The following is a 27765-nucleotide window of genomic DNA, read 5'->3' on the forward strand; positions in this document are numbered from 1 at the left end:
ACTTTTTCTTCTCTGACCATACTGGCCTCCTCACTGACCTCGAAAAGGCAAGCGAGCCCCCTTACCCATTATTCACCCTGAGACCGGAACGCTGCCTTCAGACGGCTGCACGGTGAGCTCATCCACTTTCTTTGCATCTTTTCTCCAAAATCACTTTCTTTGCGAACTTTATCAGACTACCCTATCTAAAATCTCAAGGCTCACCCCCTGACATTTCATATACCGCATCCCTGCCTTATAAAAATGACTCTCTTTAACGGTCGTCAGTAAACACTGTGTATTTTATGTTTTATTGCCTGATAAAAATAACATTCATAAATAAGTACTGCATATTTATTTTTTCTTATTATTTTGTCTTTCCTCATAAATCTACTCCAGAAGTAATTTTTAGTTTTGTTCACTGTTGCATACTGATCATTTAGGTATAATGCCTCGCACATGGTATACTCAATAAATACTAGCTGAATGAGAGAGAACAGAAAAATTACCTGTGACATAATAAATATTACAATTGCATTTATAGATTCCTTTCCTGATAGTTACAAAAAAAAAAAAATCCAGGCCATAAGCAGGTCAAACTGCAATATAGAAAAGGAGGTCACCAAATCTGTAACTTTAAAGTGACTCAAACGCAAATTGAGGGACATTCTACAAGTACTTGATTGGGACTCTTGAGAAACATCAAGGTCGTGAAAGACAAGGGAAGACTCAAGAGCTGTCACAGATCAGAGGAGACCAAGGAGAGGTGATGCCTAAATACAATGCTGGATCCTGTGTAGGACGCTGGGACAGAAATAGACACTGAACTTCAGAAAGGGTCTACAATTTAACTGTACCAATGTTAATATCCTGCTTGTAATGAGGGCACTAGGATGATGTATATTTTAAAGGGAGGCAGCCTACTTGAAAACATTATTACATTCTAAATGTCGAAATATCTCTGCCTACTCAAGCAAGGAGGTTATTTAAATGATAAACATGTTTCCTGAATGAATAACAAGAAGCAATTACCCTGTAAACCACCAGCAAAGCAACCAAGTAACCAAGATAGAGTGTGTGTGTGGTCATGTGTGTGCGTGGATACATGTGCAAAGGAAGTTTTCTTTTCTTTTTTTTACAGTTCAGTAATTTTTCTATGCCATCGTAGCTGTGTGCTCCGGATACAAACAGATTTTCAAAGCATATGTTCCTTGATGTATCAAGGAGTTTCATCAGAAGACATAATAACAGTTCAAAGTTCTCTTTATACTCTGCTTGTAAAAGGTTAGAAATAACAAGTGTCAGTTTAGTAAAATTATCTTCTAAGTAACATCCCACTAATTTAAGATTTCACAGTGAAGTAATCATACACCATTCTAGGTCTCGAGAAGGCATGTTCTCATTAGAAGCAGAAAAATGATTAAGAAACTTGTCACAGAGGGTTTCTGAGAATGACATTAACTAATAAACCACCTTATATTTTCTGGAGAGGAGCAGTAAAGAATAAAATCGTACAAGCAGCATTCTCCTGTCTGAAGGATGCTGCTTGATAGCTCCCCATCAGAAAGGAATTCACCCTATTTGTAAGTGGTAGGTCTTCATTGGGGGTGGCTGGTGAACTCTGCCTGCACTGGGTCACCCCCTCCTCACTGGAGGCCCTGCAGCCAGGGAGAAGGGCCTTCCCTTGCCCTTCTCCAGGAGGGGGCCTGGCTAGCTGGGCTCCTGGGGTCAGGGAGAAATATATCAATCACCCAAGGACTAGAAGAGCTGTTGACAAGCATTACTCATGTTTCTATAAGTCAAAACAAACATGTTTGTTTGGTGGGAAACTATCCCAGTATTTTTGTAGATTACCAGCAAAGAGGCAATTACATCCAATTTCACCAAAACTTACTGACCATCCTCTAAGGACTGACTCACTTCTTCTGTTCTAGGGCTGTGGACATAAGATGAATGGAATAAAATCCTAACCCTCAGATAGCTTACTTCCTTGTAAAAGATGTAGAAGTTTGTCAGCAAATAACTATAAGATAAATGGGTAGGAAATGTCTGAAGGACCAGGGAGGTAGCATACCTGAACTAAGTAAGCTGAATATAAGAATAACCAAGTCCCCGAAATAGAACCAAACTCTGTTTTTGCTAAGTTATAGTGTAGGCCTGTAACTGAGTGTAAATATATATGTGATGCCCATATTCTACTTATATTAAGATGTTTTAACTAACTGAAAAAGAAAAACATTTATTGCTATTTTTTTTTTCATAATTCATTACTGCTTTGATTTGAAATCGGAAGCGTGACACCTACTTCTTCTGAACCAAAATGTCAATCAGACCCTATACCTTTTCACCATGATATATAGAATGTAGCCTTAAATACTTAAACTGGGAGTGGTAGGTAGTTGTTTTCAGATTTATTTTGGAATAAAGCTTCTTCTAAACATAGGCTCTCCCAACATGGATCACATCTTTGTAAATGATGGTTACCAGTAAGGTGATCTCCAAGATATGTGTGCAATCCCAGTTTTCAACATTACCATATTCAGTCTTCAGTACCATTTTGTACTATTGCTCGAGAATTTTAAATGACAGCCCTTCTTTTGTACTATCAAAAATTAACCAAGGAAGTTAAGCTGAATAATGGTGGTTTCTTTTCATAAAGTTTGTAAGCCAGTATTCAATGGCCCAGTTGTGGAAAATGAATTTCAAGCTATTATTTTCATTTCTGGAAACTGATTTCAACATGGGCAAGTGGACCACATTATTCCTAAACAAATGAATTTCCCAAAGATTCTTACGTGATAGGGACTGAGAGAAACAAACGAGACCTTTGTACAAATACTTGCAAATAGCCCTGTAGAGAAATATTCAAAAGGTGTAAATGGGTTGTAATATCAGTAAGAAGCTTGCAACTTTGGGCCAGTCTTTGCTGCTGAGTGGAGCTAGGACTATTCCCTCTGATGACATGAACAGTTATAAGAAATCTCTTTCAGTTTCACAGCACAAGTAAGCCAGCAAATTTATCAACCCAACACTGACCTGATTTTGCTCAAAGATACAGAAGACTAGCTAATCCGTGGTACTAATTACTTGTCCCATTTCAGCTTTGTAGCCCAAAGCAATTCCTAATGAGTGCTGAAATTAATGGACTTATGTATAGTGCCCTTACAAAATAGTGCCACCTCCAATCTGTTGCTTGAAGATCCAACATCAGCCCTCCCCTCTGCGGGAGCCTCGTCTTGCGGTAACACTCATAGCTGGGAATAGTGTGTTCTACCTCCATTGGTCTGAGACCTTTCTCAGTACCACAGAAGCCATTTCCCGATGTTTTGCCTTTCAGGGACTCCTTGTCTAAAAGTTCTCAGACCCCTCCAAAATTCTCCCGGCATCACAAATAAATACAGCTCAAGGTCTGCTCTTACATCCACGTTCTCTTTTGCTACAGTAGAAAGTACCACCAGTGACTGAACTTACCCTGAAAGTTCTCAACCCTATTTTGAACATGCTGAGCTACAATGTTTCTGGTTACACTAACGTTTGCAAAGCTTGTTTATGCTCTGGACTTCTGCTGCACTCAAAAGAAACTCTTATAAAAGCATTTGTCTGTAAAAAGGTTTTGATGCCCAGGCGATTTTTTTCTTTAATAGAGAATTACATTTCACAGGAGATCGCTTATTTTCTTCTTGTTGGAAAACACACGCGACCATTTCTTCAATCCATTAAATTTTTCAGCGCCCATCTTTTCTGTGCACCCATCATGGCTGGTTTTATTATGGTGCCTTAAGTTGTAATTTTTCTGGGCGCACATTCTCTGTTTGGATATTCTTCGCATCCAACCCCTCCAACCCCCACAACAAGTGCGCTCCTATCTTTCTTTTTTTATACTCAACTCTCTTTTTTAGAAGATGCACAAGCTCATCTTTTTCTTAATTTTACAGTAAGAAAAATAGCAGTAAATGTGTAGTAGTAAATAACTGCTATTTGATTCCAATGTTGGATGCAAAGGAAGGTGTGTGGGTGCTCGCTACCTAGGGAGGGCATAACCCTTACACAGAGGGCACTGTTCAGGGCATGTCTGCCTTGTGGGGACACTAGTCTTCTGTGGTTCAGAGAAGCTGGAAATCAGACATTTTAAAGGAAAATTTCCTAATTATTTAAATAATGGTACCTTATTCAAAATGTATTAAAATACCAAGCAGGTTGACATTGTTCTAGCCAGACACAACAAGTCTGCAAGCATTTGGAACCTCCGGGGATGGAGGGTGGGACAGGAAAATAATTCATAGTCCCTGAGAACAAAGAAGAGAAAAGGTCTGAAGATATCGGCGTGTTTCTGTGGAGTGTGGAATCAAAATGCGGTAATTAATTCGGAAGTATTCTCATGAGGCCGCGCGATGCAATGGAAAGGATACCCTTCTTGAAGCCAGGCCTGTCTGGGGAGTCCTGCATATTTCACTTAATAGATTGACTGATGTTGGATTCCTTATCTGGAAGTAGGGATGATAAAACTGTCTTGGAAGCTTATGAAATGATCAGAGATCAAAGTATACACGTTTCTCGGATTCCTGTGACCATTTGTGAGGTGTGAGCATGGGGGCTCTCGCTGTTAGGAAATGCAGAACCAAAGATTTCAGACACATGTCTTTGTATGCCCCACACATGCCACTTGTGCCCTGGCTCTTGTTCTTGCCCCCCTGCCTGTCTGCATCACGTCTCCTCACTCTGTGGAATGGCCCGCCACAGCTTGTCAGCACACACTGATGCTTCTGCCCTCTGGCTTTCCCCGGGAATGCCTGTTCCTTCCTTCATCATTCAGTAACCTCCCGTGCAGCTCAACCAAAATGTCACCTCTTCCAAGAAGTCTTTCTTGACTGCCACCTCCCACCAGTCTAGTAGAACACTCCCTCCCTTCCTGCCTTGTGTTCGCCTGGGTTTAGCCTTGTGCTATTGTCAACTGTGAGCTCCTGAGAGGGAGGAACTAGGTCGATCATCTCACTGTCCCCAGCATTTGGGTGCAATGCCTTTGCCAGGCATGCAATTCGGGCTAAAGACAAAAAATGGATCAAAGAGGGAATGAATGGTTGCGGTGACTGTAGACTGGTGTGGGGAGAGCCCACTAAGTCTGCTTCCCTCTTGCTTTTAATCTTTATTTATTTTTGAGAGAGAGAGAACGTGTGCAAGCAGGGAATGAACAGAGAGAGGGAGATGCAGAATCCCAAGCAGGCGTCAGGCTCCGAGCTGTCAGCACAGAGCCTGACACGGGGCTCGAACTCACAGACCGTGAGATCATGACCTGAGCCAAAGTCAGAGCTTAACCAACTGAGCCACCCAGGTGCCCCCCTCTTGCTTTTAAATGCAGATCTTTGGCTGCTGATTATGCCTCTCTCGCCCTGCCTTCCCAGTCCTCACTCCAGCTCTTGACTCCATCCCCAAACCAATGGAGATTTCCACCCTGGAGTAACAGGCTCAAACAGAGAAGGTGCTTAAGTGTCACCTTTTGGGGCTTGAAAGCATGGAGAGGAAGGACATCTGAGAGGATTCCTTTGGAAAAGTAATAGGGAACACAAAACAGAGTCCTTTGTTGGGGGTAAAGAAGGGAAGAACCATAACGCAAGGTCTCACCTTCATGTTCAGAAATGGTGGCCTCGTGTACCTTTTCCCTTGTGCCTTCTGAATTGGTGGCTTCTGCGACAATGCATGTGTAGCCAAAATGGGTTTGGTTGCCCTGCACTCTTGCACACTAGCCTTCATGGTCCTGTAGCAGAAGAAAAAGCGTTTTGTAGGACAGGGCTGCCATAGCATAGATGGGGCCTTTAAGTGAAGAAAGACAGCCCTTCCTCCAGAGGGATGCAGACCCCTGCTGGAGTATTTCCCGAGGGGAGGAGGGCGGCTGGATTTCATCCAGGCACCCCGTGTGCCCCTTATCCAGATACCTTTGTGAACAACCAACTAAAGTAGCCCTGTTGCAAGAAAAATTATATATAATATTATATAATATTAGAAAAATGTTCCATACCTTGGATGGCTCAGTCAGTTACACATCTGACTCTTGGTTTTGGCTCAGGTCATGATCTCACGGTCCATGGGTTTGAGCCCCACAATGGGCTCCGTGCTGACGATGTGGAGCCCGCTTGGGATTCTCTCGCTCCTCCTCTCTCTCCCTGCCACTCCCCCAGTTGTTCTCTCTGTCTCTCTTAAAATAAATAAATAAGTAAATAAATAATTTTTAAAGAGAAAAATGATCATAAATAATGTGCAAATATTTATTTTCTAGGAACATGGGTGACATTTGGAGGTCAAATTTCAGATGAGGTAAGTTACTTTTGGCTTCCATATTGCTGATCAAAGAAAATGTAAAGCTGTACAGTGGGAGTCTTCTTCCTGGGGTCCTGGCATTTTATAAGGATAATGTTTCAATCACGGGAAGTGGTTAAGACTGAATCAAAGATTATTTTCAGTTTTCTCTCCTTGTATTTTTCACATTTAGACTATTAATAGCCCTTGAGGCTGTCAATCTATTATATGTGCAGGTTCAATTGTTAGAGAACAAACCAATTTGGAATTAATATTTAGTAGCTTTATGGAAAGATTTCATTGCTGGTGTGTGTGCGTGTGTGTGTGTGTGTTTTAGCTCCACCTACCATGACCAACTGGTTCTAGTTTGCAGGAACTTTGCCTTATTAGCATGGGATGTCTCAGTCCTGGACAAAAAAAGACAGTTGGTCACCCTGGCTTGGACAAGTTAATCTAACCTCTCTGAGCCTCAGTCCCTCTGATGTAAAGTGGGATGATAAAGTTTACATTGGAGGTTTGTTGAAAGGACTAACCATGTTCCACATATGAGATGTTTATATAGCCCTTTGACTCGTAGGTAGCAGACACCCAATAATGGCAGCTGTAATAGTTTATTTACTGTAAAATTCCTTTAAATCTTGGTTTGTACGTTCAAAACAGGGCTTACCAAAGTGATATTCTTATCACCGCGTTTAAGGAATGTCTTTTTGGCACAAGTGAGTCATGCAGGCCTTGAACAGCAATAACCCCCCAAGGACACTGTCCTCAAGTCCCTCTGATCCTTTTTTGCCTGCCTGCGCACCACTGAGGAGTCTGGGATAGCATGTCTGAGTGGATATGCTCAGTGGGATCCAGCCCACTCTGCCACCAGATTTACTAACATTTACTAACAGTTGCCACATCCATAAAATGCAGGGGAGAGCCCCTACTCAGCAGGATTGTGATTAAGATTAATGAGACAATACCTGTGAAGTGTTCAGCCCGGTGCCTGGCCCCGAACCAGCTCTTTATAAAGGTAGTTCTTACTATCATTCCTAAGGAGAAGCTCGGGGGAACAGAGGGTCTTTTCTACAGCTCCCAAGGTCACCAGTGTTTTTTTTTAACAGATTCGGGGCGGGGAGGGGCAGAGTCTTATCTGCACATTCTCCTCTGTCTGAATGCATGTCCCCAGTATTGGGCCTAGGTCGCCACAGAGAGGTTGTCCCGGGGAGGATGCTTTGGAAGGCAGACTGCACTGGGGATTAGCATACAGAACCGTTATTAGAAAGTTGGGCCATGATGCAGTCTCAACAATGACCACACCTGACCCCATGGGGAGCCCCAACGCTGAGATGGCCCTGCAAATTTGTCCCAGGTTGGGACAAGAGGACTGAGCATTTGTATCCTTTGTTTGACCAGTCATCGGAGAGAGGCCGCCCGGGGAAGCAGGTCTCACCTTGGGCTTGGCAACCGTGCTTAGCCAAGTGCAATTTCCACAGAGAACCGACAGCTGCAGGCCATCTGATGGCAACACTCCTAGCAGTGAGGGGGAGAAGTCCTTCTGTTCTGAAGGAGGATCTGGGTGGCCATCACAGGGTTCATTATGGGGCCTTCTGACTGGCGTCAGGTAGGGTGTGTGGAGCACAGAGGCAAGTCCACAAATATCAACACAGTGGCCACAGGCTCAAGTCACATAGAAAGTAGGTGACAGGTAGGGAGGGGGATCTCAAATTAATAGTCCACCGTATCCAGCACGTGCAGCACCTTCTCCTTCCTGTTACAGTACTGAGAGGAGAAACAGACAAGAATATCTTCGCTTTAGGAGCAGAGGGGCCAACCGTTAAGGGCACCATTTCCCCTTTCACGTTTGCCCTCCCCTTTACAGCATCTGCTCTCTGCTACCACGAGCCCAGCTTGCCCAGGTCAGAGTGTGCTAGGCTGAGCTCTGAAATACATCATTTCAAAATTACCGTTCTAAAAACTGCACAATAACACTATCATGAATGGCTGCACAGGCCCTCACCTCAGATGCAGACCAGACAAATGGCTAGTGTCCTTCCAAAGAAGAGCTGTGACTTTCCTCAGGTCCCTGCAGAGAGAATGCCAGCAAGGAGAAGACAGGAAGGTACAGGGAGACCACAGTCCCACCAGCAGCTGACTTGCCTGAGCTCAGCCATTTCCATGTGGGAAAAATGCAGACCAATAGCAATAAATACACCTTCCCGATTTTTCTGCCTTCTCTCTGCTTCACGTGAGCTCAGCACAAAGCAGGTACAAATTTTGAATCCCAGAATGACCACGTTGTGATGTGCTGAGTGACACAACCATGAGTCCTGCTTCAGGAGGTGATGACATCCCTATTGCTGGGAGAATCCACCTGTGTGTTAAATAGCCACTGGACAGGGATATTATCAAAAGGACCCACACACCACAATACATAATTCCGTGAGGTGCCCCCCAAAGATGATTTGGCTTCATCATAAAGCCAGGAGAGATGTTACTCCTGTAAATAATAATACCTTATAGCACTTAACTTTCAGAGTTTTACTTAGATTTTCTTACCTATAAGCTAGTTAGCGTTTCTTGAATTGTAGGTAACAATAAATTCAAGTCAAATTGGTTCAACCAGTATGGGAAAAGTATTTTGATTTTCATACTAGAAGTGTAGATATAGGGCAAGCTTCAGGGTGGACTCCATCAGTGGCCTCACTGCGTTTCCCAGGGATTCCCTGGGAAGGCCCTGTGTTCCTTCGTATAGCAACATCCTCCTCAGGTAGTAAGACAGCTGCAGAAATTCTAAGCCTTACTCAGAACAGCAACTCTAGGGAAAAAGGTGTTCTTCTAGAAACCCTGTAAGAACATGGAAAGATGTTGCCAGAAGCCTCAGCATATCTGTCCCTGCATCTCATTGGCCCAAAGGTGTCACATGACCTTCCCTGGAACCACTTATTTTCAGGCCTGCCATGCCACGTTGGAAGGGAGGTGTCTACTTCTACTGAGGCCTGTTGGCTACCTGGAGGTCCTGAACAGAATTGTCCTCATTTTGCAGATGAAAAAGCTGAAATGGAAAGAGCTCAAATGGTCTTGTCCACGTTCATTTATCCAGTAAGTGGTACACTCAAGGCCAGAAAACAGTTTTTGTTAAGTCAGTGACTTCATTCTTTCACATTCAGGTCTTTAAACTTTATGGTTGGGAGACATTTCAGCCATTACTTAGTCCAAATTTCCATCCAGGATTCCTTATCTTATCTTAAAATTGCTCTCTAGATAATATAAGGCCTCTTTCCCAATAATAATCCGCTAGTATGTGATGTGACATAACACGAGGATAACATACGATACAAGCACAGTAATTCCTTAAACGTAGGGCAGTCACGATGGGAAAAACTATACTTGTCTTAACTTTCCATTTCTCCTTTGGGGAAATGTCATAATGGTAGCAAATTAAAAGCAGTAATCACATTTTTGCTGCTATTACTCTAAAGGATTGGCATGGACTCCCTTTTTTGCTAGCCTAATAATTTTCTTGATATGCCGATTTTAAAAACAACAGGAAAACAGTTTATCTTGGAAATGCTGACGAAGCACCCTTAGCCCACAATCAAAAGCATAATGGAAAAATCAATTTTAATTATTTGTGAGGTGTGTAATTTTTCAGTTGGCCCATAAGTCTAGCAGCAAAATGGGAAAATGTCCCCTCTCCACTGCTATCCCTCTCTAGCTCTCCCTCAAGCTGTTGTCTCTAGCGACGCCTGTACTCTTCTGTCACGCCTGCCCCTTGCACTCAGCAGAACAAAGGAAGGAACGAGATGCTTGGAGGTGTATTTGCAGGCTGACGGGTGGGGGCTCCAGATACCCAGTAAGCCAGCGTGCTTACTGGCTCCCGGCTGCCATTCAGCTGGCTGGTTGCTCTGTGACAGCGGCTGGGGTTTTGCTGAGCTGTGGGTGGCGTGAGTTTTACAACAGTCATGGCTCTGTCTAGCCTCTGGTTAGTCAGAGCAGTCCTCTAAGCCTCAAGGAAAAAAGGCACACGCTTTTAGGTCAGGAGTCACCCAGCTGCCAAAACCCATTAGCTTGGAGAGAAAGGAGGAAGAAGAGAAATGGAGTCACCGGTGATACAACTGACCCTCTTTGTCAGAGAGATGATGCTACCACAGGGAATGTTGTCAGACCAGATCTTCCGGGCAGAGTGAGCAACACAAATCCATCCACCTTACCTCGCTGCTCCTGAGGGCTGACTAATCCCTGCACTGAAGGAAGTCTCCCGTAGTGCCCAGTCTACGTCTGAGGGAAAGGATACTTTTATCCTATATATGCTGGTAGAATCTTCTTTTTTTTTTTCTCATTGTTTTACGACTGATAAAAACAAGGAGTGACATTTCAGTGTTCTTAAACACCACCAGAGGATTCAACGTTGCTTGCTTCCTAGGTTTAGCAAACATTTGTTTTTTTCTGACTGACCTTTACATCCTCTTGCAGGTTGCCGAACGGCTGATGACAATTGCCTACGAAAGTGGGGTTAATCTCTTCGATACTGCTGAAGTCTATGCTGCTGGAAAGTGAGTCAGTGCCTCCTTGTGTCCCTCACGTGGTATTTGTGGCACCAAGAATCTGCCCAGGCCATTGCTGTCATGCTGGTGAGAAGGGTCTGCCCTTCCCACACGCTTTGGTGGCGTTGCTTTTCTCCCTTCCACTAGCCCCTTCACCAGAGCTGGGGATATTGGCTGCCTCTGGCCCCTTCTGCCCCCCCTGCCCCAAACCTTCCTATCCTTGACCCCTGTATGAAGAATGGACTGAAAACAATTGCCATAGCCTTCCTGAGGGGCAGAGGCGGCTGGGACCAGAGTGGTGGCAGTGAAGATCAAGAAATGTTAGTTGGAGGGATGCCTGGGTGGCTTAGTCACTTAAGTGTCCGACTCTTGATTTTGGCTCAGGTCATGATCTCACGGTTTGTGAGTTCAAGCCACGTGTTGGGCCTTGTGCTGACAGTGCAGAGCCTGCTTGGGATTCTCTCTCTCCTTCTCTCTCGCTGTCTCCCTCTGTCCCTTCCCCCCCCCCTCCAAATAAATAATAAACATTTTTTTTTTTAAAGAAGTATTAGTTGGATATAGGAGTGAGGAAATAAAGGAGCAGATTCCAGTGTAGTTGTTCAAAAGCTAGTCTTGCTATTTCGTAACCATGTCTCGTAGTTACTCAACCCTTCAGGGAAACTGGGATGTCCTCTCTGCAGGGAACCAGGGACTGCTTTTCCTGTCTGCAGGCCCATCCCTCCACCTAGCATCACAAGTAGATCAGAGATTAAAGGAGGGGTCCTCAAAGATGCCAAGAAATTTACTATACCTTGTGAGAGGGCGTTTCAGACCCCATTCTGAGGACAGAGAGGACTGCAAAAGGGCCTTGCTGGAGAAGCCACACCAACTACAACCTTCCCACGGACCTGAGAACAGGTTCCGGGCTCTGACACTGGGCTCACTGCTCGTCACACCATGTGGGGAATGTGCCCTTGGGGAGACCTCAAGGTTCATGCCCTCTACGTCCTGGCGCGAGAAGCACGTCTCAGAGCAGAACTGGCACACCTTGGCCACCTGCTGCCAACACGGACAGACTGACTCACGTAGCTCCCAGAACTGTTTGAGCAGCTCTGCCATTTTCTACCAGGACTGTGGCGCCTAATCCTCCACAGGCCTCACTCCCCAGCACCTTCTTCCAGGCGAGGAGCACAATCAAACTGCTGGACTTGCGGAATCAGGTTCATCGTTGCCCGATCTGTGTTGTCCTTGCGTGGTTTCCTCCTTCTCAACGGCAGATCTATGTTTGAGGACGATCGGGGAAGTTCAGAGCCCACGTCCCTGATGTTTTCTGTTGAGTCCAAAGAGAGGAAATACAATTGATAAGGCCTTCCTCCTTCCCACATCTGAGCCTTTCTCAGTGTTTTCTTCTTTTGTTGAATCCTGCTAAGGTTGGAAAAGGGAAGTCCTGTTTGTATTTCTACTATGATTGATAGTCCTGGTTAATTACTGACTGACTGTCCAGTGTGCAACTGAGCTAGGTTCCCGCTATGAAATGCAAAGTTGCAAAAGACAGTGTCAGAAACAGAGGGCTGGGGAAGAGAACACTGGTGTAACGTTCCCTGCATGTCTGTCTGGAACATGCTCCATAGCTACCCTGCAGCATGGTTAATGCCAGGCTGGGCACTCCAACACAGACAGAACTTTCAGCTAAGATAAACAGTGTTTAGTGACGATTCCCCATCTATAGGACCCCAATAAAAAAAGTGCTAATTCCATTGACGTCCCCATTCACAAAGCCTCTGAGAGCCCACCTGCTTCTTACAACATTGATCTGACCGGGAGGGACCTACAATAAAACTTCAGTCTCCTTAACCTTGGGTCCTGGCTCAGGTAGGTGGAGGGGAGAAGACAGCAGAGATGTCTTCGCTGTACCTCTCCACGACCCACTGTAGGGGCGGGAAGAACACTTCTCTACATCTCCCTGCACCTTCCTTCTGTGGCAACACTTGTCACTAGAACCCAGGACATTCTCTATGTGGGCCACTGCATCTGCAGCCCTAGCCTTTGGGACATCGAAACACCTACATGGTTTGTTTTGTTTGCTTGCTTTGTTTGTTTGTTTGTTTGTTTGTTTTTTCATCCTGCAAGATCTCCAGGGAATCCGTATTTTCTATCTAAATAGGACAAGGTCTCATTGTCCTCCCTGGTCACAATTGAAAACCACAGCAATTAGAAGGGTAACCTTGACTCCCACTGGACTCCGCCAAGCAGGATATTTATAAATGGGATCAGCGGTTCAAAAGCACCGAACTGCCAAGTGACTGTGTTGTTTCTTAGTATCAGGACCACAGGCGGTCTCCTGCCAGTGTGTCAGGATTTGGCAGGTGCTTCTGGAATGCTCCAGGAGCAGGATTCTGCAGGCACAAGCAGAAACAGCGGAAACTGTGCTACTAGCCGAGAGCAGCTTCTATTTTCAGGACATGTAGGCACTGAGAGTTCAAACAACGAATGGCTCTTGTGTTTTTGGATTGACTCTTGTGTTTCCAGGACATTGTATCCTGAGCTATTATCTGTTTCCCTTCCAGGGCTGAAGTGATTCTGGGGAGCATCATCAAGAAGAAAGGCTGGAGGTAATGCATTCACCATAATCATGTACTTCTCTTTCAAAAGACTGTTATTATTTTGTCCCAGAGAAGGAAAAATAAAATTGCATGACAACTAAACAAAAGGCTGTCAAAAAAAAAAAGTCAATTTTTGGTAAAGAAACGATTTATAGTGGTTTGGAAATAAATACTAACAAGTTCATTATTTGTGCTTTAGTAAGTATTGACTAGTCATTGATCACAATGACTTCCCATGGGGTTGAGCAGAGAGGAGGGGAGGTTCATGAGATACTCATGCATAAAAGAAAGGGGTATTTCCATGGTTTCTCACCACTGTTTGTGATAATTTGGTGAAGAAAGACAGCTGATAGGAAGCTGATTATATACATGTACTTATGTTCACTGTTCATCTTATTGACAACTCTGGATGCAAAGAAGTGATGAAAAGAGAAGTCCTTGTGATAAATACCACAAAGCTCTCTTATCTGAACACAATTAGCCCGCGCCTCTGATGTGTGCCAGGAGCCCTATTATCTGGGCGTTCAGGGAAGTGCTTCATCTGCTGTCCTTGAGGGGTTGCATCCCATTCCATGGTGTCCGTATCCAGTGGTAAAGAGGAACGCCGCCTCTGTGGGGCGTGGGGCGGCAATCCCCCTCCATTTCACTATGTGTGTCAACCATGACAGCCACTTCTTCCCCGGCAGGAGTACAGAATCAGGCAAAGACCACGGAGCAAGTCTGGGTCCTCTTCTGCTCTGGCAGATTTGCCATTGGCCAAATAAACAACAGCTCTGTAGTATTAGTGGAAATGGAGACCCAGAAGTTTATGGAGATGTGAACAAAAGAAGTTCGATGACCTACTTTCTCCCCCTTCTTTCTCCTCCTCCCCCACTCCAGGGATTGTAAGGGGATTAGGAAAAAACGATATTCACCCTTAAATATGGAAGAATCTTCATATTCCCGCCCAGTCCTCCACCTTGCCTGAGTAACCTTCCCACTCACAAGGCTGGTCCGTCCATCACCGCCCAAATCACTTCCCTAGGGCTCCTGGAACAAAGTGCTGGCTTGAGACATGTGTTCTCTCATAGTTCTCTAGGCCAGAAGTGCAACATCAAGGTTTGAGCAGTGTCCTGCTCTTTCTGTAAGTCTGGATAGAACCCTCCCTTGCCCCTTCCTAGCTTTTGGCTTTTGTGGGCAATCTTGGGCCTGCGCTCAACCTCTGCCTCCGTCATCAGATGGCGTCCTCCCCTCATGTGTGTCTGTGCATCTTCTTAAAAGGACACCAGTCATATTGGATTAAGGACTCACCCTACTCCAGTTTAACCTCATCACCTCATCTTAATTTAACTAATGACATCTGTAATGATCGTATTTCCAAATAAGCTCACTCTCTGAGGTACTACTGGGGGCTAGGACTTTAACATGTCTTTTTAGGGGACACAACTCAACCCAAAACAGAGACCCTAGAGATGAGCCCACTAACAGCCCTGGTGAGCTGTGCAGCGAGGTGTAGGCTGACAGAGCACCTGAGGAAGGAGGGGAACATCAGTGCAGGAGCTCTTTCCCCTCAACACCCGGAGGGCACCTAACCATCACTCTCCACAGTTTGCAGAGCCTATTATACACCTACAGGAAAACGGATTAACATGGGTTTTTTTTTCTTTTTTTTTCTATTTATTTATTTATTTATTTATTTATTTTAACATTTATTTATTTTTGAGACAGAGAGAGACAGAGCATGAACGGGGGAGGGTCAGAGAGAGAGGGAGACACAGAATCCGAAACAGGCTCCAGGCTCTAAGCAGTCAGCACAGAGCCTGACGCGGGGCTTGAACTCACGGACGGTGAGATCATGACCTGAGCCGAAGTCAGACGCTCAACCAACTGAGCCACCTAGGCGCCCCTCTTTTTTTTTTTTTTTTTTACAAACTGCCTTTCAGTCTTGCAAATAAAAACCCAAGCTGTCACCATGCTACAGAATATTGAAATCAGCACACAGCTGCCCCTACAAGGCTGGTGGAAAGATAGACCGTATCATCCTAGTACGGAGTCTATAAAAGCAATTTCAACTGGCATACTTGGCTTCTAGTCCCAGGACCACCACTTGCCCACTGTGCCAGCTACTTCACCTCTCTGAGTCTCAGTTTCCCCACCTGCAAAATGGACGGCGTAACTGTTCATGAAGTGCTGTACTGTGAAAGTGAGATAAAGTATGCCAGAGTATTTTGAAAGTTGTGCTATATCGGTATAAAATACTCACATTATCGTTCTCCACCAACTCAGAAGAGTTGCTGGAAATGCCTCCATGATGGTCACTGGTCATCTGCCAGGTTGCTGTCTATTCTTGCTCTTTGAGCCTACATGTTAGTGTGCACACCCGTGTCACCCAAACGTTTTCCAGAAGGCTTAACCTTGAAAACAGAAGTCCATGATGGTATTTGCATAGAGTATGCAGCCTCTCTGAATAATCTGGAGGACTGCATTAATTTTTTATAATATTCCATCCAGCCTTTTGTTGAAGCTGTGAAAATGTTTGCTAACAGAGATCTGGCTCCCCCGGGGCAGATTGCCGCTACACTAGGTATCGTGAGGTTGATGGATGAACCTGGAAAGTACATCAGCCCTTCTGCGGTGTGTAATCTCCAGATGCGTGTATCTGTAGAGCTTCCATTACAGTGATTCAAATTACTTTTCAGGGAATTAACTTCAGTGGGATGGGGTTGCTGACATTTCCTACAAATTTTTCTTGTTGCAGCTAAGCTGTCGGAATTGTCACCCTTGTTCCCCATTGGTTATCATTAATCTTACGGGGCTCTCATACCTGCGGGCCCCAGGGCATCAGCTCTACAGCTGATGGAATTATGAATGCCTTATTTCAAATAGTCCCAAAGTTCGGTCTTAACCTTTGAATCTCAAAGGATTTTTTTTCCTAGACCAGTTCAATTGAATTACATACTTGGAGAAACTGAATTATACTGAGATCTGCCTCCCGATTTTAAATCATATGGCTGTAGGTCTCAAGACATGTTTCTTATTCCACCATCATGATGAGACGATTGCCATTTCCTGCCCTGTGTGTGGTTTTGAGAAGGCAATTAGCTTGCTGACAAGATTTCCGCAGTTCATTCCCTTAGGAGTAAAGTGGTTAAAACCTCGCGTTAAAAATTTTAGCACTGTTTTCCTAAAATAACATTTCCATTTAATAGGACACTCAAAGAAATTTTATCCCTATTTATTGATTATTATAATTTACTTTATCATTCATATTTCCATGCAATCAGTTCCTGCCTGTGAATGTGATGGTTGGAAAGCATAATAACTCAGAGCCACTAGGGCCCGTGGTCCTTGGCAGAGGGTGGATTTAGCCCCAGGAAAACTCACGTTCAATCAACGTTATGTCAGATGCTAAATAAGTATTAGCTGGTGCTACTAAAGCAATCCATCCTTTATGCCAGTTCACTCACCCTCTCATTTACCATTTCTGCCCCTCCATGCCTACCACTCACCCTCTTCACCACCTCCCCCCCACCCCTGAACCGGTGGCTTGTGTCACAGCCTCCTTCTCCTATCCCTCCAAGTATAGGTCACTTCCCTTCAACCTCTTTGCCTAGGATCTGACTTCACATCCCCACTCACCACCTTCCCCTTGTCCCCATATTTCAGTGACACGAATGAACAGATTTACCACTTTACCAATTTTTTTTAAATGGGAGGTACGATAAATTCTTTCCAATGCTATAATATCCTAACTCAGTACAATAACCAGCAATTTACTTAATATTTCTCTGTGTGTGTTTGTCTAACGTACAGGAGGTCCAGCCTGGTCATAACAACCAAACTCTACTGGGGTGGAAAGTAAGTTAAATACCTTTTCTTTTCCCTACTTGACAGGAGACAACTAGTAGCTCATGCTTTTATCCTTTTGGGCAACCATTTTACGTCTAATGTACTAAAATTAATTGGATTGGAGAGAAAGAGTATTTTTCCTGCCCTGAAGGAAATGGCAATTAGCCTAGGATTCAATGTTAGCAAGATGCCCCAAAGAAAGTTAGTGGTCACTTGTTACTAAGTGATGCATGGAGATTTTCAAATACCAACCTCATTCTAAGAACCATTTCCAAAATAGAGTTCAAATTTTGGGAAAAGAAAATAAGCACATAGCATCACAGGAGAAAATCTACTCAAATCTGCCAAAAGTCAGAGACTTCCATGGAATGCAAAGATGAAAATATCTTCTCTGACCCCACGTGTATGTCTCTGGTCATTTTTTTAAAATTTTTTTTTAATGTTTATTTATTTTTGAGACAGAGAGAGACACAGCATGAGCAGGGAAGGGGCAAAGAGAGAGGGAGACACAGAATGTGAAGCAGGCTCCAGGCTCTGAGCTGTCAGCACAGAGCCCGACGCGGGGCTCGAACTCACGAACTGTGAGATCATGACCTGAGCCGAAGTGGGACTCCTAACCAACTGAGCTACCCAGGCGCCCCCGTCTCTGGTCATTTTTGCAGAAGGCTCCAAACGTGTTGATCAAAAGGACGGCCTTTTGGAGAATAACAGAAGCTACTATATCACTCACTGGCAGGCAAATGAAAGAGAGGTCCTTTCTCTGTTGTAGGATGCAAACAATTTTCACAAGATGAATTGGCCTCTGATGAATCTACTGGTGTTTGAACTGGTACTTACATGATTCAACAGAACTTAGAAGTCTGGCCTTTTTGACACACATGTAAGAAAACAGCAAGCTGTCTCATATACCTTTTTGTAGAAATCACAACTATGGAGTCTTAACAAAGAAACAAAAACAAACACAAACCAACCAAATCTTATTTGCCTCCCTATAATTGAGAGGGAATAGTTACAATTGGACACAGAGGACTTCTCCTTTGGAGTCTTCTAATCAAAATGTGTATGTGTACACATACACACTCATATTTTATTACTGTTTTTGAGTCTGTTTATGATGACTATGAAGACAGAAAGATGGAATTTAGATTTTTATTACTACCGGAACCTATATAAAAATAAAGCAACGTGGTGCCCATGAGAAATACAGATTTACATTGTCTGTGCCCTGATTCGTGTAGCTGTTGCTTAGTGCAGAGGTTTTAGTACTTAAAACCTTGCCTATGCTTTAGAAAGCAACAGAGAGTAAGATAATCTGCAAGAGCCATTACGTAGTAGAGTACTACCTACAATAATAGTCAATGTTTTTATAAAAGATAAAACATCACCAAAGGCAAAGAGTAAACTAGTGTGTTTTAAAAAGAGGATGCCAAAGGTATTGACATTGAAGAAACATTTCATGAATACTTTGAAACACAAGGACCGTATTTCTTTCTAATTGGCCAGATCTTGAAGCTTGTCTGAGAAGACAAAAGTCCTGGTTAAATGTTTGTCTTCTCAGGATACTGATGTAAGAAAGACTTGCGTCACATTTTAACAGAAAGTAATTAGATTTCTTTTGAAAGTCAAAAGGCACTTCCAAATTTGCTTACCTTCTCAGAAAAGCTAATGTTATCAGTAGCTCACAAACTTATGTCAAGGTGTTTTTTTGGGGGGGATTGATTAAGAGCAAGGTAGGAAGGCTGAGCTGTGTGTCACGTTATATGTGGATGGGGTGTGTATGGCTGAGTTATTAATATTGTGTGATGAGCGTCATGGTTAATTCATCACCTGGATCTCCAAAGAAAAGGGGCTCAGTGTGTTGCCCACCAGCCTTCTCTCCTCAGCCTGCGGTACAGAATTGGCCAAGAACAGGGTATAAAATTAGCAATTCAATCTAGAATGAGTATTCCTCTGTACTTTTGAAACAGTAATTTGAAAGAGAAAGCACACCCCCACTCAAAGTCATTTGCTTTTCTTTCTTGTTAGAGCTGAAACGGAAAGAGGGCTGTCAAGAAAACATATTATCGAAGGTAGGTACAGCTGCTTCCATTTTATCTTCATTTGTGGGCTGCTGATTCCAGAAAGGTATCAGCCAAAAGGGTTCAAAACCCATTGCGGGGGCGCCTGGGTGGCACAGTCGGTTAAGCGTCCGACTTCAGCCAGGTCACGATCTCGCGGTCCCTGAGTTCGAGCCCCGCGTCGGGCTCTGGGCTGATGGCTCAGAGCCTGGAGCCTGTTTCCGATTCTGTGTCTCCCTCTCTCTCTGCCCCTCCCCCGTTCATGCTCTGTCTCTCTCTGTCCGAAAAATAAATAAATGTTAAAAAAAAAAAAAAAAAAAAAAAAACCATTGCGGCGGGGGGTGGGAGGAATTTCCATAAAAAGAATCATAATCAACCACAATCTCTCTGGGGTTTAATGTAGGAGTGTGGTGATACAGAGAAGACAATAGAACACAAAGAAAAAGGGCAAATTTTCTAGAACTCTTCTCCCTTACAGCCAGGCTGACATTAATAAAACACTTCCCTAAGACTTTCTAAAAGGTTTTAATTGAGATATAATTTATATAACATAAAAGTCCACCCATTTAAAGTGTACAATTCACTGGTTCTGAGCATAACAGAGTTGTGTGACCATCACTGTAAATTCAATTTAAAAAATTTCCTAATTCCTAGTACCCACTTGCAGTCAGTTCCCACCCTCTCTCTACCCTCCTCCACAGCCCCAAGTAACCACTAATCTACTTTTGTCTCTATAAATTTGCCAATTCTCGATATTTTATATGAATGAGATCATATAATGTGTAATAGTTTGTGACTAGCTTTTTTCACTTAGCATAATGTTCATGTTGTAACGTGTATCATAACGTATCATTTTTATTGCCAAATAAGATTCCATTGTATGGATAGGCCTCATTTTGTTTATCCATTCATCATTTTGTTACATCCATTCATGTTGATGTACATTGGGTTGTTTTCATTTTTTGACTTATGAATAATACTGCTGTGAATATCTACATACTAGGTTTTGGGTGGATATATGCTAAGGCGATGATAGTTTTACCTTAGTTTAAATTTTTGTGTTTTTAATTACAATTCATTTAGCATACAGTGTTATATTGGTTTCAGATGTACAGTATAGTGATTCAGCAATTCCATACATGACTTGGTGCTTATCAGGATAAGTGTATTCTTAATTCCCTTCGCTTCTTTTACCTATCCCTCCACCCACCTGTCCTCTAGTAACCACCAGTTTGTTCCCTATATTTAAGAGTGTGTCTCTTGGTTTGCCTTTCTGTGTACATTTGTTTTGTTTCTTAAATTCCACATACGAATGAAATCGTATGGTATTCATCTTTCCCTGACCGACTTATTTCACATAGCATGATGCCCTCTAGATCCATTCATGTTGCAAATGGCAAGATTTCATTCTTTCTTCATAGCTGTGTAGTGTTCTATTGTGTGTGTGTATATATATATATATATATATATATATATATACAACCTCTCCTTAATCCATTCATCTATGGAAGAATACTCAGAGAGCTTCCATATGGTGGCTATTGTAAATTATGCTGCAATAAACATAGCGGTGCATGTGTCTTTTCAAATGAGTGCTTTTGTATTCTTTGGGTGAATACCCAGGAGTAGAATTACTAGATGATATGGTAATTCTATTTTTAATTCTTTGAGCAACCTCCATGCTGTTTTCCAGAGTGGCTGCACCAGTTTGCATTCCCACCAACAGTGCAAGAGGGTTCCCCTTTCTTCACATCCTGGGCAATGCCTGTTGTTTCTTGTGTTGTTGATTTTAGCCATTCTGATAGGTATGAGGTGGTATCTCATTGTGACTTTGATTTGCATTTGCTTGTTGATGAGTGATGTTGAGCATTTTTTCATGTGCCTGTTGGCCATCTACATATATTCTTTGGGGAAATGTCCGTTCATGTCTTCTGCCCATTTTTTAGTTGGAATATTTGTCTTATTTGGTGTTGAATTGTATAAATTCTTTATATATTTTGACTCTTAACCCCTTATTGGCTATATCATTTGCAAATATCTCCTCCCATCTAGAGAGTTGTCTTTTGTTTTGTTGGCGGTTTTTTCGCTGTACAAAAGCTTTTTATTTTGGGGTAGTCCTAATAGTTTATTTTTGCTTTTGTTTCCTTTGTCAAAGGTGACATCTGTAGAAAAATGTTTCTGTGGCTGATGTCAAAGAGATTACTGATTACTGCCTACGTGTTCTTCTAAGCATTTTATAGTTTCAGGGCTCACATTTAGGTCTTTAATTCATTTTGAGTTTGTTATTGTGTAAGAAAGTCCAATTTCGTTCCTTCATATGTAGCTGTCCAGTTTTCCCAAACTGGACATTTGTCTAAGAGACTATCTTTTTTCCATTGTGTATTCTTGCCTCCTTTGTCATAGATTAATTGACCATATATTCATGGAATTATTTCTGGGCTCTCTATTCTGTTCTATTGATATCCATGTCTATTTTTGTATCAGTACCATACTGTTTTGATTACTTCAACTTTGTAGTATATCTTGAAATCTGGAATTGTGATACCTCCAGTTTGTCCTTCTCTTTCAAGACGACTTTGGCTATTCAGGATCTTCAGTGGGTCCATACAAGCTTTAGGATTATTTGTTCTAGTTCTGTGAAAAATGCAGTTGGTGTTTTGATAGGGATTGCATTAATGTATAGATTGCTTTGGTAGTGTGGACATTTTAACAAAATTGTTCTCCCAATTACTGAGTATGCAGTATGTTTACATTTGTTTGTGTCATCTTCAGTTTTTTTCATCAGTGTATTATGGTTTTTGGAGCATAGGTCTTTACCTCCTTAGTTAACTTTATTCCTAGATACTTTATTATTTTCAGTGCATTTGTAATAGGATTTGTAACTGATTCAGAGAGGCATTGCTTTTGTAATTGTACTAAAAACTTTGTAGAGCCTGGAAATGAACAGGAAATAGTACAGTCTTCTAGAACTCTTATGTAGTAGAGTACTACTCTACTTCATTGGGAAGACTATAAGAATTGTGAGGAATTTTTATGTATTTCTTGTTTGTCTATATATTACAAAAAATGTCACACTTCTACCTTTTGCAATAAGAGAAAGATGTTAGATGGGGCTGTATAAATACAAGATTTTTATAACTTTAGGTTCCTGATTAATTATTAAGACAGAAGATTTTTCTTCTTTTTATAATTAGTTTCATTTATGAGATGCCAAAGTCAATAAAAACATGAAATACTCTCTAATCTCACCATTTTAAAAATAATAAATAAGTCCTCCTTTTGCTTACCTCATCTCATCTCACAGTGTGACAGTCTGGTACCTGTCCTTCCCAACTTATTCCCACAGTTAAATTGATCGATCTATCTATCTATCTATCTATCTATCTATCCATACTTACTTATAAATACAAAAACAGGTATGAAACCAATGGAATCAAGCTATACATATTAACCAAAAGTTTACTTTTTTCTATAATTAAAATACATTTTAATTATACATGCACATGTACACATGATTTGCAGGTTATTGGTTTCAGTATTACAAAATATCATACAAATGGCTGTCCTTATGTAAATGTGATCGATACTGGAGACAGCATTATTAGGTCAAAGAAGAATGCGTATTTTAAATTATTTTCTAAAAAGGAATATACCAATCCGATGGATGAGTTCATTTGATTTATTTGTTTAGTTATACATTTATTTATTAATGAATTTGAGCTACTTTTTATAATTTTGTGCTTTCTCTGAGAATTAACTTTTCGTATTCTTAAGCTATTTTTCTTTTGAGTTGTTTGTCTTGATCTTATTAATTTTTAGGAGCTTTTTGTATATTAATAATGTTCACTTCTGTCAGTTACATATGTTGCAAATATTTTCTTCCAGACTCTTATTTCATTATAAAGTTTTTTCCCTCCCCATGAACCTAATCTGAAGAATAATATCTAATGTGAAGGCATTCATCCCAATTTAGAAACTGGAGTTCTTTATTAATGTGTAAAGAGAACTATTGGAAAGATCTTAGACTTCCACTAGGGGAAAAAAAAATAGTTTTGGTATTCAGTCATTTAATTTAAAAAGAAGACTTTTGGAGCGACTGGCTGGCTCATTCGGTAGAGTATGTCCCTCCTGATCTCAGCGTTATGAGTTAGAGCTCCACATTGGATATAGAGATTACTTTAAAAATATAAAAATTAAAAAATTAAAAATTGAACAAAATAGAAAGTTTTTGAAGCCAGATCTTGGAGAATCTATTTATATAATAATAATAATAATAATAATAATAATAATAATATATATATATATAAATGTATATGCATACAAATTTATATATATACAAATTTTTATATATTTATAATTTACATATAATCCATATATTTATATATAATATATTTATATAAAATTATAAACAGATAAAATAAATTTATAATCTATATATTTATATAAATTATATATAAATTTATATATTATATACATAACACATATATAATTAATATGTATAATTTATATATTAATTACATGTGTATATAGTTAATATATATAATTTATATATTATATATGTATATAATTATAAATTATATATAAATTTGTTAACAGTAATAAATATATCATTCAGTTGTTTCCAAAGTGTTTGTATGACACTTGCAAAGTGTTTGTATGAGTTTGGTATTTCTCACTAACTAATTTTTTTTTTTTTAATTTTTTTTTTTTTCAACGTTTATTTATTTTGGGGACAGAGAGAGACAGAGCATGAACGGGGGAGGGGCAGAGAGAGAGGGAGACACAGAATCGGAAACAGGCTCCAGGCTCTGAGCCATCAGCCCAGAGCCTGACGCGGGGCTCGAACTCACGGACCGCGAGATCGTGACCTGGCTGAAGTCGGACGCTTAACCCACTGCGCCACCCAGGCGCCCCTCACTAACTAATTTTTAATATATTTCTAAGCATTGGGCTTTGAAACCAGACACACAGTGGTTCAAGTTTCAACTATGTCATTTAGGAGCTAGGGGACTTTGTGCAAGTTAATCAACCTTACTAAGCCTCCATTTTCTTGATTATACAAAGGGCTATAAATATTCCTACTTTACAACATTACTATGCAGAAACTGATTTTAGAGAATTCACATTGAGCACAATATCCATCACATAATAAGCACTTAATAAATGTTATTTTTGTCATTATGTCATCATCCTTAACAGTACCACTGTTAATCTTCATACCATGGTTAAGGGCCCCTTTTACCAAGTAACGTTCTAAGGCTGCCACAAGGAATAAGTACATTCTAGCACTAGAGAAAGCTTTCACATTCCTAAACCAAACTAAATCCCTTCTCAGGCCGTAATGCCCACTTTGACCTTGCAAAGTAAAATCCAGCCTGCCTCTTAAAACTGTTACTATTCCTGCTCTAGTCTTGCCCCCGTGACTTGAGTCATCTACCGTGAAACCTGTCCATAAGAAATAACTGCCCCCTCCCAAATAGAAGTAACTCGTGTAAGCTTGTTGTACTAAGCGGAAAAACAAGGCAGCAGTGTGCTGCCTGGAAAGTTCTTGTTTCTCTTTTCTTTTTAATCTAATTCAAATCGATTAAAAAAGAGGTTCAGAAAATGGTACAGGATGGCAATCAACGAGAATATAAAATCAAGGAAAGAAAGAATGGAGGAACCTGCTGTGCTTTTTACTGCATCTCCATTGCTTCGGTATTTACCAGTGTGTTCATAATTTCAAAATTCTCTTTTTTAAATCAGTTTTCTGCAAGCCCCAGACAACGTAACAGAAAAACCTTAAATTCTTTGTCCCTTTAAAGAAGTCAGGAATTCTCTGAGGAACTAATCTCTCAGGATGGATAAACCAGTTCAGCTGAAAATTCAAAATGACCCAGATTCAAACTTTAACACATTTCAAACTTTTGAGACTGAGAAAAAATTGGGATTATTTATTAGTATGTTGTTACTGTTTATTTTGCAGGTCATAGTTTCAGCCTAAGAGAAAGATGTTCATGAGTCCAAAAGAGTAAGCTGAAAGGATATTTCTAGGCAGGCTGATATCAGGGAATTGAGTGAATTTTGCAGGAAAAAAAGGGGGGGCGGAGTGGACATTAGATTCCTAGGCCTCAAATAAAATTTGAAGAGGTTTACAAATCATTATCCTTGGATTTCATTGGTATTTGTTTTGTGATGAAGGTGACTTTATTGAACATTGGAGATTCATATGCACATGAAATTTAAAAAGTGTTCTTTGAGCCCAAATGTCCATCAACTGATGAATGGATAAAGAAGATGTGGTTTATATATACAATGGAATATTGTGTGACAATGAGAAAGAATGAAATCTTGCCATTTGCAGCAACGTGGATGGAACTGGAGAGTATTATGCTAAGTGAAACAAGTCAGTTAGAAAAAAACAGATACTATATGTTTTCACTCATATGTGGAATTTGAGAAACTTAACAGAAGACCATGGGGAAGGGAAGGGGGAAAAATACTTTCAAACAGACAGGAAGGCAAAACCTAAGAGACTCTTAAATACAGAGAACAAACTGAGGGTTGATGGTGGGGGGTGCAGAGGGGAGGGGAAAATGGATGATGGGCATTGAGGAGAACACTTGTTGGGATGAGCACTGAGTGTTGTATGTAAGCGATAAATCATGGGAATCTACTCCCAAAGCCAAGAGCACACTGTATATATTGTTTATTAGCTAACTTGACAATGAATTATATATATAATTGATATATATTTATATATTATAAATTTATAAATTTATATATAAATATATAAATTATATATTTATATATATATTTTATATATATTTATATATATATTTATATATATATATTTATATATATATTTATATATATAATTTATATATATATTTATATATATAATTTATATATATATTTATATATATTTATAAATAAATAAATATTTATATACTTATAATTTATATAATTTTTATATATTATATATTATATATTACTGACAATAAATTATATATTATATATATTATTTTTAATATATATAATATATATATATTTTTAAGTGTTCTTAGAAGACAAGACAGAAGTTCAATTCATGTACAATTCAGGCCACTTGAATGCTGGGTGACTTTGGCCACCTGAGCTGGTTTACAGAGTATATAAAATGAACTTGTCTTGTACATAATGCAGTTTTTAAAAAATTCATATGAAAGACTATTTCAGTGAGCTCAAGGTCCTTCACTTAAATCCAATTAGGAACAACATGCTTCTTGGATTCACAAGAAGAAGGTAGAAATTTCACTAATAGGTTTATTACAGCCATTTAGAATCCCAAGCTATTAAGCTTTGAAATTCTATTCATTCAGCCTTTCCACAAACACTCTTGAAGCCCCAATTTTTGCCAGTATTAAAATTTAGCAGATAAAATTTTCTTAGTATCTTATATGAAAAAATATGATAGTGTGGTAAGGCAAATTGTAAGATTACATAAACTGTATACTTTTACAGGCAAAGGTTATGTCTTAGTGTATGTTTGTCCTCCAGATGAATGACAGTTTTGTTATATGATTCAAAACACAAACCCACTATCATTATTTTAGGAGTAGAAGAGGAAAATAATCTGAGAAAGTACTGCTTAAAACTTTTTAATGAATGGCAAGTGTTAAACCCAGTTATCTGAACTTTTATTTTAAAAAGATAACTTACGACTTTTTCAATTAAAGATTAAATTTCTTGATGGATTCACCACAGATTCCTTCCCAGTGTTCCATGTTCATACTAAACTGAAATCACCCACTCAGGATAACCATGTTTCATAATGCGAGGTGCAGCCACATGGATTATTCTAATACAGCACAATCCTTATAAAAATAAACAGACATGTCTTAAATTATCACTGAGAGGTCTGCCGAAAAGGTGGAAAATTATATAGGGAAAGAGTGGCCATCATTGAAGGCAACATTTGTTTTTCAAGCTAGAAAGGAAAGCAAGTGTGTGGACACAGCATATTCAAGTAGAACCCTTGAAGAATCTCCAAACTATGGATTTCCTTGTTTCTACACAGTTGAATGGGCAACATTGAACATCTGATCCATGTCTGACCATGCCAGTCTGCTTAACATCTGGAATGGGCATATTTCTTTAGATGCCTGTGAAATAGGCTTGAATTGAATTAAAGTTTACCTTATGAACCATAGAGTTCCTGTTAATCTGCAGAACCTAAAAGGAAAATGAACTTAGATTTCTTTTCTCACTTGAAAGCTATTTTCTTTATATAACATAACTTACTATCCTGTGGACTTTTGAGGAATTGCCAGTTAACTTGTAGACATCTCCAGGACAGGGAGCTTTTCTCCTGCTTCTCCTATATTTGCTCCCACAGACACTGGGTTGGTGCTGAGGGACAGACTAAAGTCAAAAGTGCCTTCAGCAAGTGCATTCACTGCACTGGTGCACTTATCTCCCTTAAGTTGTGATTAGCTGCCCGGATGTTCCTCGGCAGCCAAGGTTAACGTATTTTTGCAC

The 27765-nt window shown here is 40.7% G+C and overlaps 1 protein-coding gene across 5 annotated transcripts in view; it reads left to right on the forward strand.

The window, feature by feature from the left end:
• KCNAB1 (potassium voltage-gated channel subfamily A regulatory beta subunit 1) overlaps positions 1-27765 on the forward strand; it is a 415847-nt gene that overhangs the window by 322613 nt on the left and 65469 nt on the right. For all 5 annotated transcript variants that reach the window (XM_025912884.2, XM_025912881.2, XM_025912882.2 and 2 more), the window contains exons 3-7: positions 6251-6288; positions 10729-10808; positions 13346-13390; positions 17174-17218; positions 19235-19278. In XM_025912884.2, the coding sequence (XP_025768669.2) occupies positions 6251-6288; positions 10729-10808; positions 13346-13390; positions 17174-17218; positions 19235-19278 (252 nt within the window). The remainder of the gene's footprint in view (positions 1-6250; positions 6289-10728; positions 10809-13345; positions 13391-17173; positions 17219-19234; positions 19279-27765) is intronic.

Source organism: Puma concolor, chromosome C2 (genome assembly GCF_028749965.1).
Source record: "Puma concolor isolate L17-30 chromosome C2, mPumCon1.1.hap2, whole genome shotgun sequence".
Classification (NCBI taxonomy): Eukaryota; Metazoa; Chordata; class Mammalia; order Carnivora; family Felidae; genus Puma; species Puma concolor.